The sequence below is a fragment of the Endocarpon pusillum genome, assembly GCF_000464535.1.
Source record: "Endocarpon pusillum Z07020 unplaced genomic scaffold C673589, whole genome shotgun sequence".
Taxonomy (NCBI): domain Eukaryota; kingdom Fungi; phylum Ascomycota; class Eurotiomycetes; order Verrucariales; family Verrucariaceae; genus Endocarpon; species Endocarpon pusillum.
The window spans coordinates 106,888-119,656 of record NW_006913453.1 but is presented as its reverse complement, the minus strand read 5'-3'; the positions used below and the strand labels follow the sequence as shown (position 1 = coordinate 119,656).

Here is a 12,769-nt window from a genome sequence, read left to right as displayed (position 1 = left end):
CTAGTGTTTTTGGGTCGCTGATTGATGAATGTCTTTTCCTTGTGACAGTAAGTCAAGCAGAATATTGCAGATGCTGGTTCTTCTGTGGAATTCGTCTCAGACCGACGCGCGCACCATGACCAATCTATGATAGGTAATGGGTGGCAGCGGGTTTTGTCCCATATCAGAAAGGGATTGCAATCGATCCCTGCCATTTGGAATCTGGCAGGGCGACGGAATCGGCATCATTAAAGATCCGTTTACAAAAAACACGGAAGGAGATGGTTAAAGCGACACCAGAAAAATTACTTGGCACGCATCACTAGCATTCAATGGTCGAATTCCGACTGGGTTTGATACTTTAGTAGACTTCCTTTTCACTAAACACTGCCTTTGCCTTACCAGCTAGCCGGTTTGGCCATTGGCTCCTGGTCAAGGTGCGTCTTACCCCCAAGAGGTGACAAAAGATGCCTAAAAGATGCCTACAATATGATTGCCCTTATCTCCGGGGGAAGCATTCGCGGCTGTTCCCGTTGCTCCAGGCACAAATCCTGACTCGTACGGACGGTTTTTGTTTATCTTATCTCCACTGAACAACCCATTCCGCCGAACTAAGGTATAAATGGACGATCTGTCGAGCAGTTAGTCCGATTGAACCTGCTCTCAAGCCTCTTTTAGTTTCACATATCTCACTCACTCATCCCTGACAGTATCTACTCATCTACCACAATGGCAATTCTCCTTACTGGTGGTACCGGCAAGACTTCAGTGCGGGTTGCGCGTCTCTTGCAAGAAGCAAGCATTCCTTTCCTTTTAGCATCACGAAGAGGCGGAGATGCAGCCCCACTTGGGATGCCGGCGACGAAGTTTGATTGGCTTGACTCCTCGACTTGGGGAAAGCCATTTGAGCACAAGTTTCTAAATGGAGAATCCATCTCTGCCGTCTACCTTATGGCGCCAGTCGTCGACGACCCAGAGACTTCAATGAACGCCTTTATCGACTACGCCATCAAAGAGCACAATGTCAAACGATTTGTCCTCGTTGCAGGTACATCGGCCCAGCCTGGCAAGTCTGGGGTGGGCAAAGTGTGGCAGCACTTTCTTGATACAGGGATTGATTATTGTGTGCTATGTCCTACTTGGTTTATGGGTTAGTGCTCTTGACTGTCTGAGTAGTGGAGATGTCTTTAGGCTCATCGCAGGACACATAGAGAATTTCTCCGAGGAAGCGCAACGTTTTGTGATCCAAAACCAGAGCAAGTTATATACAGCATGCGGCGATGGCAAGATCCCGTTCATCAGTGCGTCGGATATAGCGGCCGTCGCATACCGCGCCCTTACCGATGCGAAATCTCACAATACTCAATATGAACTGCTAGGGCCTGAGTTGTTGACTTACGACGAGGTATAACCACGTTCTTCCTAGTCCCGTATTGACCACAGAATCGGCACTGACGCTAGCTCCTTAGGTGGCAGCAAAACTCAGCAGCTGTCTGGGACGCAAAATCGAACACGTAAAGCTCGTTGAAGAACAAAGAGTTCAGGGTCTGATGAGCCATGGCCTGCCGGAGCACTACGCCAAATTCCTCACTGCCCTCGAAGTCTCAGCTGCGGGTGGAGCAGAGAATAGAATGAATGATACTGTGGAAAAAGTGACAGGACGACCACCGAAGAACTTTGATACATTTGCCCAGGAGAATAAAGCTGTTTGGCAGTAACCTGACTTGAAATCTTCTGAGCATTTATCCAAGGAATCCGGCGGCCATGAGCCGATGACCATACCGAGACAATCACCTTACCTCGATAAACCGTCAGATAAAATACGATTGCCAGCCTGCATGACATGTTAAACTTTACGGTTCATTCTGGTAACGAAGCGGTTGAGATTCTGGATAGGCTGTCCGAATCCAGCAATCAGGTTGGAATATCCCTTTTCGTAAATAAAGTCCTCGCCACTCGCTAGACAGTGGAACTAAGATGTGGAAGGCTCTAGCCTGCCTACTGGCAAGGCAGTCATTTACCTCACAGTGAATATATGTAGAGATAAAGATCATGCTAGACGTGCGGAGGATGTGGTTCCAGATATGAGACCGAAGTCCAGCCATTAGGTTCCCTCTTCTTGCTCCAAGATTAAGGTGCGCTAGCAGAGATTTGTTATCTGAAATTCGACATTAGTCGAGGTCCTTCGGTCCGCCGTACTTAGCTGTCGATCTGTGCATGTGCGATCTGTCACGTAGTTGCGGAGTCGTACTTCAAAAGTCATCAATATACGCTAAAGTAGAGCGTCACTAGCACACTCAATCTGAGCTTTAGCGTTGCGTAAAAGATGTACTATAGGGGTGGAGCCCTAGAGCTGCTGAGACGACCCTCTTATTCTAGAAACTCCTAGGGCCCCTTTCAGGCTTTTTAACGTGACTCACATGTCTGTGTTAGTTACGCTTCAACTATCCGTCCCCACCATTTCTACACCCCCCACCGCCTGCTAACAACACTCTAGTACAGAAATGGCTAGCTTTGACTTCTCCTAGTTAGTGTATAATGATGACTTTTGATGCACAGACTCCGTACTACGTAGTACAGTACTAAACAATTGCAATGGCACAAGATTAGGCAGCCGCAGCTTGGAGACATGCCCTGCGCCACAATCAGTGCTCAATCCGTACATCAGAATCCAGCTCCAATTTGCGACAATCTAGTACCAGCAGAATACACGGATTGGATACCAGCCGTTCTTCAAGGCAGATGGCTCAAAACCTGCTCCTCTCATCATACCCGAGTTCACAGTCTGTACCTCCGCTAAAAGAAGCCCAACCACCGGCGCAAGCTACAGCATCCTCCGTCCGATCTCTACACAGTAATAGTCAAAACCGGCCTCGAAAGACGACCCTTCCAAGTTGCAACCTATGTCGGCGACGGAAGATCAAATGCGACAGAGCAGACCCTTGCTCTCATTGTGTGCGAGTAGGGGCAGTATGTGTGTTCTCTACACCCTCAGGTGCGCCGAGAGGCAGACAAGGAGGTCGCCGTAAGCTTGATAGCGAGCTGCTGGATCGTGTTGCGAAACTAGAACAGCTACTCAAGCAAGGAACTAGTGGAGCGGCATCCGTAATGGCGAAGCCGCCGTCAGCGACAGCTGAAGAGAGCAGAAATGTATGAGGATCTTCTCGCCTGAGCTATATGAAGACTATCGCAGCTCACTAATCTGAACTACCTTCAGGCTTCGAGAGAATTGGAATCCCATGTCTTCAGAGGTTCGACAGTGGATGCTGGGCTGAGGGCGCCCAAGGAGGGATCGGATCTATATCTAGGAGGTAGCCTCTGGAGCAATCTCGGCGATGAGGCAAGTTTTTCTTCAGTGCACAGAACCTTGGTTGGGCACGGGGGTTAGGTTATGAATACATCTCCGCTAATAGACGTAGGTTCATGGCATGCGTGAGGCCCTAAACCAACCATCAGATGAGGAGGACGACGGCAGGCTAACGCCCAACTCGGATTCGACGGGGATTGCTCAATCCACCCAATCAAATTTTGTGATACGCACAGCTGATGTCTTGGGCGACACCGAAAACCACGTGAAACATCCCAGTCGCTCGCAAGCGTACGCGCTCTATTTATCGTTTATGACAAATGTGGATCCTGTGGTGAAGCTCTTGCACGGCCCTTCACTACGACGGCACTTCACTGGAGAGACTGATGGGCTCGACTGTAGCTCTGGACCGAAAGGATGGGATGCCGTCAAGTTTGCTATCTACTATACTACCACGACGAGTTGGACGCCTGATGAATGCTTGGAACAGCTCGGCGAAGAAAAGGCCGTACTGCTTCACAGGTTTCGATCTAGCACAGAACTTGCGCTAGCAAGGGCTGACTTTGTCAATACGGAGGATGTGTCAACACTACAAGCTCTAGTGCTCTATCTGGTAATCGACCTCGTCAACCTTGTCCAACCCCAATCTTGGTCAGTCTGGGCACCAATCAGGAGAGATGGCTGACGATAGTGTATAGTTTGCTGTTCGAAGCAATGAGAATTCCCGACGCACTTGGACGATGACAAGTCTGGCTGTTCGCATTGCTCATGCTCTTGGCCTCCACAAAGAAAAATTTGGAGGCAAATACACTTCACCATACCTTCCTTTCGAGCGCGAAATGCGGCGTCGACTATGGTGGCAAATATGTATCCTTGACAGGCAAGCGTCTATCGATCGTGGCACGGACCCGATCATCACTGCACATGCTTTCAATACTCGACTTCCCCTCAATGTCAACGATGAGGATCTACATCCGAATGATCCTAATGAGGTCCAGCCACGAGAAGGGTACACAGATACTGTGCTCTCTCTGATATGCCATGAGGTGTTTGAAATTGAGCGTCGCCTCACTTACATCCCTGCTGATGAGTTCAATCGCTCACTAGAGACGAGCGATGACTTTTGGGCCCAGAGGAAAGGCTGGGTAAGTGTGAGCCAACGACGTGTCGAAGACAAATATCTGCGGCATTTCAACACGGATATACCTCAGCAACGCTACGCGATGTTGCTTTCACATATTATGAATGCCACCATGTGGTTCTTTGCCTACCGGCCTCTGCAACCGCACTCGGATAGCCCTACATCGTTGAAGATACCACAACCTGGAATTCTTCATCTTGCCGTCGAGGTCATGGACAAGTCCATAAAATTATCAATGGATCCCTGTGCAAGACCTTTCAAATGGATCTCCTCTATCTGGGTTCAGTGGTATGCTCTTGCTGTCATGATTGCCGAGCTTTGTGTGCAGACCGAAGGACCGACTGTTGAGCGGGCGTGGAGTATAGTCGATCCCGTCTTTGAGGAAACAGCTCAGCATGTCGCAGATTCGGACAAGGGAAGGTTGTGGCGACCGATCAAGAAGTTGATGACCAGGGCGCAAGAGGTTCGAAGGAAGCATCTGGCAGACGCCGCAGCTGCCTTGCGCTCTCGATCTATTGGAGCAGCTCCCACTGCCGCCGAACAAGCTGTCCCGTGGCTTATCACTCAGCATTCTGATACAAACGGAATGGACATGGAGGCTGAGCCCAAGCCGTTGCTTGATAATTCCAGCACACTAAATCCGCCACAACAAATTGGGACGGGCCCAGAGCCTATGTCCGTCGACTGGGCTTCGTCGTTCGCCACGGGAGCAAAAGATCAAATTGATTATAACGATGAAATGAATCAGATGGCTTGGACGAATTGGGCATCTTTTATCGACGATTTTCAATCTCACGAGGCTTACCTGTCTGGGTCGGATAATGCACCACCGCCGTCATTCAACACATGGTGAAGGATGCATATGATACTGTCTTGTTGCTTTAATGGGTTCATTCCAGGAAGAAACTGGTGTTGGTCCTGCTAAGCGACCATGATGTTTTTTTGGCAAGGGGAGTTTGCTAGGGATTTGTAGATAGGGTAAGAGAGCGAATATTGCATTCCCTGCGAATACCTCGAAGGGAGCTACCAACGAAGCATTCGATTCGGTTTGATAGCACCGACCAAACGACAGAAGAATGCCATAGCAACGATCCTCCTCTCACTCCGAATTAAAACAATGCACATAGCTAGACGATGGCCACAAGCACTGGGTGAGAGTGTGGTGGTCTCATTCTCTACCTCGGGCTCTTTCCATCAAGCAATTTGTGCTTATGCGGTGCTCCTCCGATCTGCCTACGATTTGGCGACATTCCGCACGTGAGCCGATCTGTACGACGATTACTAGCACCAAGTCCTTGAGAGAGTTCCTGATGATCCATGTGCTTCTATGGAGCTTAAAAAAATGTACAAGGTTTCATTCTGGATCCGGGCAAACGGAGTATTCTCAGCCGATTGCAAGTTTGATCAGCTCTAGCTTTCTTCAGACTAGCGGAATCGATCCCGGCCCATCCACCCGGATTCTTAATCAAAACGCGAGATCCGTGGATAGTAATCATCATACTGGGGCATCGTCTTCACATGTGTAAGATCGATATGAACCACATGGGAGTTAAACGCCGCAATGGACAAAGAAACAAATCCCGCCCCAACCGTTGCTTCGCTGATACCCGCGAAATCCGCATCCATCTGTGGACATGACGCCATTGGTACACAACGGGCATCATGCTGCTCTCTATAGACTATGGGCGAGACACCGCCATTGTTGGATGTAGTGATCATGAAACTTCCGCGATCGGCCACTCGCTTGAATTTCCTCCGCTTCTGCTCGAAAAATCAACAACCGTCCGAGGTAGCGGGCTACCTATATTAGAAAGGTACTGCTTCATTGTTCTCCTCAATCAGGAACCCATCATCAACACGTTCACTGAAGACTATCGTCGCAATGCAGGACCTCGTTCGTGAAACCATCTTTGGACGAATCGTGCATCTTGTGTCTGGAGGAAAGCTATTTCCTCCGGCAGAGCAAAGAGATCCTTCGAGGCTCCAGAGATACATCGTGCCCAAGTCGGCCTCTACCTCAGAAACATCCGTCTCTGGATCTTCTAATGTCCCTCTTGTCGAGAAGCGCAACCCGGAGAAGGGCAATGATTATGAACTCGTCGATTGGCTCGAGAACGACTCAGAGGTACCATACTACCGGAGGAATTGTCACAATCATATCTGACGTATAGCAGAATCCCAGAAATTGGTCCACCACCAAGAAAGTCTTCGTCACTTTCCAGATCTGCTTCTTAACAATAGCCGTCTACATCGGTTCAGCAATCTACACGGCAGGCCTTCAAGGAGTGATGCAACAGTTTGGCGTCAGCGACGTAGCAGCTCTTCTTGGCCTTACATTGTTCGTCTTGGGCTATGCCCTCGGACCTATGGTTTTGGTACATGCCTCTTATTTCTCCGCCTGGTCTCGTCCACAGCTAACGAGTGTAGGCCCCAATGTCTGAGATGCCCTTCTTCGGTCGCAGTCCCATCTACATCATCACCCTAGTACTCTTTGTTGTCCTTCAGTTAGGCGTCATATATGCCAAGAATTTTGGGATGCTCCTAGCATTCCGATTTATCACCGGCTTCATCGGCAGTCCTGTCCTTGCCACTGGTGGCGCCACAATCGCGGACATGTATGCTCCCAAGAAACAAGCATACGGCATCTCGATTTGGGGTATCGCAGCTGTTTGTGGTCCTGCCCTCGGGCCTGTTGTGGGTGGTTTCGCTGCCGAAAGTAAAGGCTGGCAGTGGACAATTTGGGAGTTGATGTGGCTCTCAGGTGCCTGCCTTATCTTCCTCATCTTCTTTCTACCCGAGACAAGCTCCAGTAACATCCTCTACCGCCGTACGATGCGTTACCGCAAATTGACAGGCAACCCAAATCTCAAATGCGAAGCTGAAATCGAAGCCGAAGGTATGAGCAGCAACGAAATCGTCCAAATGATCCTCATTCGGCCTTTCACCCTCAGCTTCACAGAACCTATCGTCTTCGTCCTGAACCTCTACATAGCCCTTATCTATGCTCTCCTCTATCTCTGGTTCGAGTCCTTCCCTATCGTGTTCATCGGCATATACCACTTTTCGCTCGGGACATTAGGTCTCGCCTTTCTCGGAATCTTGGTTGGCGCATTGGTCACACTTCCTCCGTTCTTCTGGTACCTTCACAAATACCAGGAGCCTCTTTTCAATGAAAACGGCGATATCAAACCTGAGCATCGACTTACTCCTGCCCTCGTCGGCGCCTTTTTTATACCAATTTGTCTCTTCTGGTTTGGCTGGTCCGCTCGTACTTCAGTTCATTGGATCATGCCTATCATTGGGAGTTCGTTCTTCTCCATCGGCGCATTTTGCCTCTTCATCTCCGTCCTATCATATCTGGGCGATGCCTATCCGAAATATGTCGCCTCTGTTTACGCAGGAAATGACCTCGTTAGATCAGCGTTCGGAGCCTGCTTCCCATTGTTTGCGAATGCCATGTTTAGACGTCTTGGTCTGGGTTGGGCGAGCAGTCTTTTGGGATTTTTGTCCATTGTCTTCATCCCTATTCCCTTTGTGCTGTACTACTATGGAGAGAGGATTCGGGCCAAGAGTAAGATGGCGAGACATGATTTGTAATAGAAATGGATTGAGGGACCAAAAGAACGAGTAACCTCTGAAGCGATTTGTGCAAATGTAAGGTACCCCAGCGTTTGTTGATATCCGATACACTTGAGGGCTTTCGCTGGAGTCAGGCGGTACTTTTGACCATTGTGCTGTTCAGGTACATAGATTGTCATGTAACACTAGTAGTATAGTATTACAATCTCAATGTGTGCTTTTGCTTTCACATTCACAGCAAGGATGGATATGTCACTGCTGTGGACTCATTACGTGGCCCAATGAGGGTGCTCTTGAGAAAGTTACGGTGACCGCAGCGGCCAAATATGGCAACTCAGGTGTACCAATGACGTTGCAGTTCGCTCTGCCAATTCACAAAAGAAGACACCTTCTCCAGATTCTTCTCTGTTCCCGCAGCACGTCCATACCAATATGGCTTCAAGGTATGTCATAATAATTTTGTCTCCTATCAGGTAGATATACTGACGCCAGCACTCAGAAACCCATATTCTAGCATCCACCCACGCTCCTCCTCTTCTCTTTTCGACAACTATCCGGGGCCCGCCGATGCAAGATCACGACCGGGAGGCTCCCATTCCCCGGCAAAATCGGGCTATGGGTATGGAGCTAACGGAGCAGGAGGCCCGTATATGAACGGCGGAGCACAAAGCGGCAGTGGTGGTTTCAGGCCGGCAACGCCGAACTCGAAGTAGGTACTGTCAAAAGCTTAGAAGTTTTCACGAGCGCGATAAAGGTCTCTTCGAAGGGCACTTTCAAAGGCTTCAGCAACAACAACTTGCTGATATTTTTTATATTCTTCTTTCTTGGTAGGGGCCAATATTCACACTCGGTGCTCGAATCGCTCGAATCGCAGAATGAAAATGAAAATACCAGCGTCCTTTCCTCCAAGGTCAGCCAGCTCAAACAACTCACCATCGCGATCGGTGATGAGATTCGTGACTCCTCCGCACTTGCGGATCAGATGAACGATAGCTTTGATAATACAAGGGTGAAACTGAGAGGGACCATGCGGAGAATGTTAAGGATGGCCGAACGGACGGGTGTGGGATGGAAGGTTTGGCTCGGTTTCTTCGTTGCGGTGTGGTGTCTCTTTGCTTGGGTGTGGCTGTTTTGAGAAAAGAATCATGGCTTTCTTGTTGGTGGATGGGATAGGTTGTGACCGTGATGAGGTCCTGGTGATGAAATGGTCGTGGATTCGATCACCATAAGAGCTTGAGGACTTGTGGAGAGGAAATACAAGGCAGCCTTGTGGGCGCGACTGAGGGTGGAGGGACCTCTGGATACGCAAGCTACCGGAGGGCGAGGAGGGGCAGCTCAGAGGCATAGCACGTATGGCTCACCAGAAGCGTCGAATCGCAATTGACAAGCGGCATTTCAAGCACTGAGGCAGGTAGAGCATCAAAGCTACAGTTGTACGGGACCAAAAGCAAGAGTTCGAAGATGCCAGAGCACACATCCATGACTCTGGAGGGTCTTAAATTGTTGTTCTCCGCCCAGACCAAGATATCCAGAAGCTCACCACCATTGCATTCGAGAACACTTCCCCAGCGCCTACCTAGTAAGGTGCATCATCATTATCTTGGTCCACGACCTTGCTGCATCGCCTCTTTCTCAGCCTGGCAAATCGTCCCTCCATTCGCTGTGCACGATTGAGCATTTTCTACCAGCGCATCCGCTCAAGGGAGAGAATTACCTCACAGATCCATCAGCACAAGTACGTCTTACACACGCCACCAATCTCAAAATACTCGGCTAGTGACGAAAAAGACGGAGACAAACGACCTCACTTCAGGGTCGTTCAAAGCCTCTTTGCTCTGAGATAAGAGAATCCCGAGGACGTCCAGTCTTCTATTGCCACCACCTCCACCAGAACGGTCGAATCAATGCAGTTGACCTTGCCAGATACCCAGCATTGAAGCCATCATACGACTTTACCTCACCCCCTATTTGTATCTGCTCCGGGCCGATTGACCTCTGGCAACATGGCCTTCAATTTTTCCCAACCAAGCAAGCAAGCGAGCAAGGCGCAGATACTATTTCCGCGAATTCCATCTATCCCGCCCATACCAAGACAGACGTCACCGAAAATCGCAGCACTCGAAGTTCGAATTTCGGTGAATAAACTCCAATGATGGGTAGCATGGAAGTCAACGGATACGAAGAAGGATCTCTGCGAAAACCCCCCAGCGCGGTGCGGTGCGGTGCGGTGCGGTGTTGTAGCTATCTCGAAAAAGAGGTTCGCTGCCTCCGAGTCTCTGTTCAAACTTCCTCTGAGAGAAAAACCATTGGTACATAACCGGCAGGCCAGGGGGTTTTCGAAATGATGACACTAGTATTACGTCCTCTCTGCGTACGGCGGCTGGGCCCTCACTGATTCCCAGATGGAGAGCGAAAACAGCACCAGAGCAAGGTACCGGTAATCTATGGGAGTTTGGCTATAAGTGGTGGTTCTGAATGGCTCGCTCAGTCGTCCGCTTGCTTGGATGGTGGGGAATCATTATCACACTATCATACTATCATATACCGTGTCTCACTTTCTCTCCTCCATTTCGATTTCGTGCCATCGTGGTCAAGATCGATTCTCTTATCTTTTTTCTGCTGCACTTGAATGTGAATTGATGATGCAGCAATGTTCTCGGTCGATTCTACCACCTCCATCCCTCCACTCTCTGAGCTATGTATCTTGTCCGTTCTTGTGTTGTCGTATCAGGGATTCAGCAATGCAATGCAACGCAACGCCACGTCTTCAGTCCAAACTATCCCTCACGCTTCTATTCTCGCGCCGTAGGCCATGCCGGCCACTTCTCCTTCTCACCTGCTGCAGACCTTGTCCCTGACCTTGTCCCTGGCCCTGCTCTTGTACAGAGGTGCCTTCCGTCTGAGGCTGGAGGCGCGTTGCAGGCGCCTGAGGACTCCCACTCCCACTCCCACCACCCCTTCCGCTGCCAGTGATGCGCGCGAATAGATTGCCAGCTCCTCCCCTCCCAGGAATCGATGTCCGGTTCAACCAGCCCCTCGCACCGCTGCCCACATCTCCCGTCGTAGGAGGAGTGTGTAGCATCGAAGAACCCTCCAAGCTGGCAGGTGTAGCCAGCACGTTCCCGGCAACAGATCTCCGCCCTCCTCCTCCTCCTCCTCCGTCGATGACACTCATCTCCATGCTCACGTCTCCACCCTCGTCGTCTTCCATCAACATGGCAACGGCGCTCTCATCTTCCTCCAGCTCCGTGTCGGTGTGCTGCCATTCGCCCTCGCCGATCCCATCGTCATCCGCTTCGGGGATATCGTCATCGAGATCGGGGGCCTGTATTCCGATTTCGTTTTCGTCGAGATCTTCGTCGGGGATTTCGGCATCGAGATCTCGCTCGGCGAGGGCTTGTTCGTCCTCGTCCAGCATGGCGTGGGCTAGGGCTTCTTGCTCGGCTTGTTGCTGCTCTAGTTCTCGGCGGCGGAGGTAGGCTTGGTGAATTGCTTGCCTGGCCTGCGGAGTTGTCTGTTGGGTGACGGTTGGACTGGGTAATGCGCCGCGGTTCTGGGTGCCAGGGGCGGGTCTTGTGGTGGTTGGGGCGAGTCGTGGTAAAGTGTCTGTCTCTCGTATGTTAGTAAGCTCGACTTCGTCTGTGATGCCTGTTTCGCCTTCGACATTGCTGTCGTCTTCGAGCAAGGAGTTATCAGCGTCATCGGCATCGGCATCTGGGATCTCATCGTCGAGATCTACATCTCCAGCGTCTTCCTGTGCCTCGCCCCCATTCTCCTGTTGGGTTGGGAGTCCCTCATCAGCGTCTGGGATATCATCATCCAAATTTCTCTGCCCCACGCCTTCTGCACCTGCACCCTCACCCTCACCCTCACCCTCCCCCTCCAGCAGCTGCTCTCCTCTCAATCTTCCCTGTCGCGCCAACTGCTCGCCTCTCTCAATCTCAGCCTCCATCTCCTCCTGTTCTCGCATCTGTCTCTCTAGCTCTTCTCGCTCAGCCTCCTCCTCTCTGCGCCCGAGCATTGTCTTAGCAACGCCGGCGGGCCGCAGCCATGAATAGCCATATGTTGATATTGCGGCTTTGCGGGACGCGATGACGGATTCATCGACGAGGAGGCTGTGAAGGGAGTTTGGATTGCGTAGGGAGGAAGGATTGGATTGATGTAGGTTCGAGCGGCGTTGAGAAGGCTGATTGTTCGAGTATTGATCATGGGTATTGGCTGGGCTCGACGGGTAGTGGGTTGAGAGGATTGAGGTGAAGGGCGGAGGAAGGAGTGGGAGACTAGATGAGGCTGGGAGGAACATCTTGTAGGAGGCTCGTGAAGGAGTGCTCAAGAGGTTCTTGGAATTTGGTCACAAGAAAGGATGCCTCCAGAATAGATTCAGGACAGTTGTCTGTGAAGTGATCTCGAACGCTGGCATAGAAAGCGCTGTGTGCGCTGCAACCTGACCTCTGAGTTGAGAAACCTCTGGCGGTGTAGAAATGGTGCTATTTGAGGTCAGGCTCTTCAACAGCTGCAGGGTCACAAGATATCAGGTCAGAATGAGGTTTCATGGTGGTAGATGCCAGGCGAACACAATCCACACCAAAGAACTGGTAGTCACTTGGTCATTTGGGGGACTACACAGATTTCGTGCGATACAAGGAGTAACCAACATAATTGTATCTATACATGAAGGTATACTTGTTCCTAGTACTTCATATCGCTCTGTTCAGCGATATGATATATCATTTTTGTGCATTCTGGTTGAAGTTCGCATGATA

At 50.4% G+C, this 12,769-nt stretch overlaps 5 protein-coding genes across 5 annotated transcripts; 4 read left to right on the top strand and 1 right to left on the bottom strand.

The window, feature by feature from the left end:
- Positions 1–708: 708 nt before the first annotated feature.
- EPUS_06310 (uncharacterized protein) lies at positions 709–1,697 on the top strand (the record flags this gene model as incomplete). The annotated part of the gene is made up of 3 exons (XM_007787412.1): positions 709–1,129; positions 1,191–1,384; positions 1,449–1,697. The coding sequence occupies 3 exons, from the start codon at positions 709–711 to the stop codon at positions 1,695–1,697; spliced, it is 864 nt and encodes a 287-aa protein (XP_007785602.1).
- A 1,024-nt stretch (positions 1,698–2,721) lies between these two features.
- EPUS_06309 (uncharacterized protein) lies at positions 2,722–5,280 on the top strand (the record flags this gene model as incomplete). The annotated part of the gene is made up of 4 exons (XM_007787411.1): positions 2,722–3,129; positions 3,197–3,349; positions 3,399–3,899; positions 3,985–5,280. The coding sequence occupies 4 exons, from the start codon at positions 2,722–2,724 to the stop codon at positions 5,278–5,280; spliced, it is 2,358 nt and encodes a 785-aa protein (XP_007785601.1).
- Positions 5,281–6,309: 1,029 nt separating this feature from the next.
- EPUS_06308 (uncharacterized protein) lies at positions 6,310–8,024 on the top strand (the record flags this gene model as incomplete). Its single annotated transcript, XM_007787410.1, has 3 exons — positions 6,310–6,552; positions 6,602–6,802; positions 6,855–8,024. 3 exons carry the CDS (start codon positions 6,310–6,312, stop codon positions 8,022–8,024), a joined length of 1,614 nt encoding a protein of 537 aa, XP_007785600.1.
- Positions 8,025–8,438: 414 nt separating this feature from the next.
- On the top strand, positions 8,439–9,141 carry EPUS_06307 (uncharacterized protein; the record flags this gene model as incomplete). The annotated part of the gene is made up of 3 exons (XM_007787409.1): positions 8,439–8,449; positions 8,506–8,715; positions 8,838–9,141. The coding sequence occupies 3 exons, from the start codon at positions 8,439–8,441 to the stop codon at positions 9,139–9,141; spliced, it is 525 nt and encodes a 174-aa protein (XP_007785599.1).
- Positions 9,142–10,773: 1,632 nt separating this feature from the next.
- EPUS_06306 (uncharacterized protein) lies at positions 10,774–12,309 on the bottom strand (the record flags this gene model as incomplete). Its single annotated transcript, XM_007787408.1, has 1 exon — positions 10,774–12,309. One exon carries the CDS (start codon positions 12,307–12,309, stop codon positions 10,774–10,776), a length of 1,536 nt encoding a protein of 511 aa, XP_007785598.1.
- Positions 12,310–12,769: the final 460 nt, after the last annotated feature.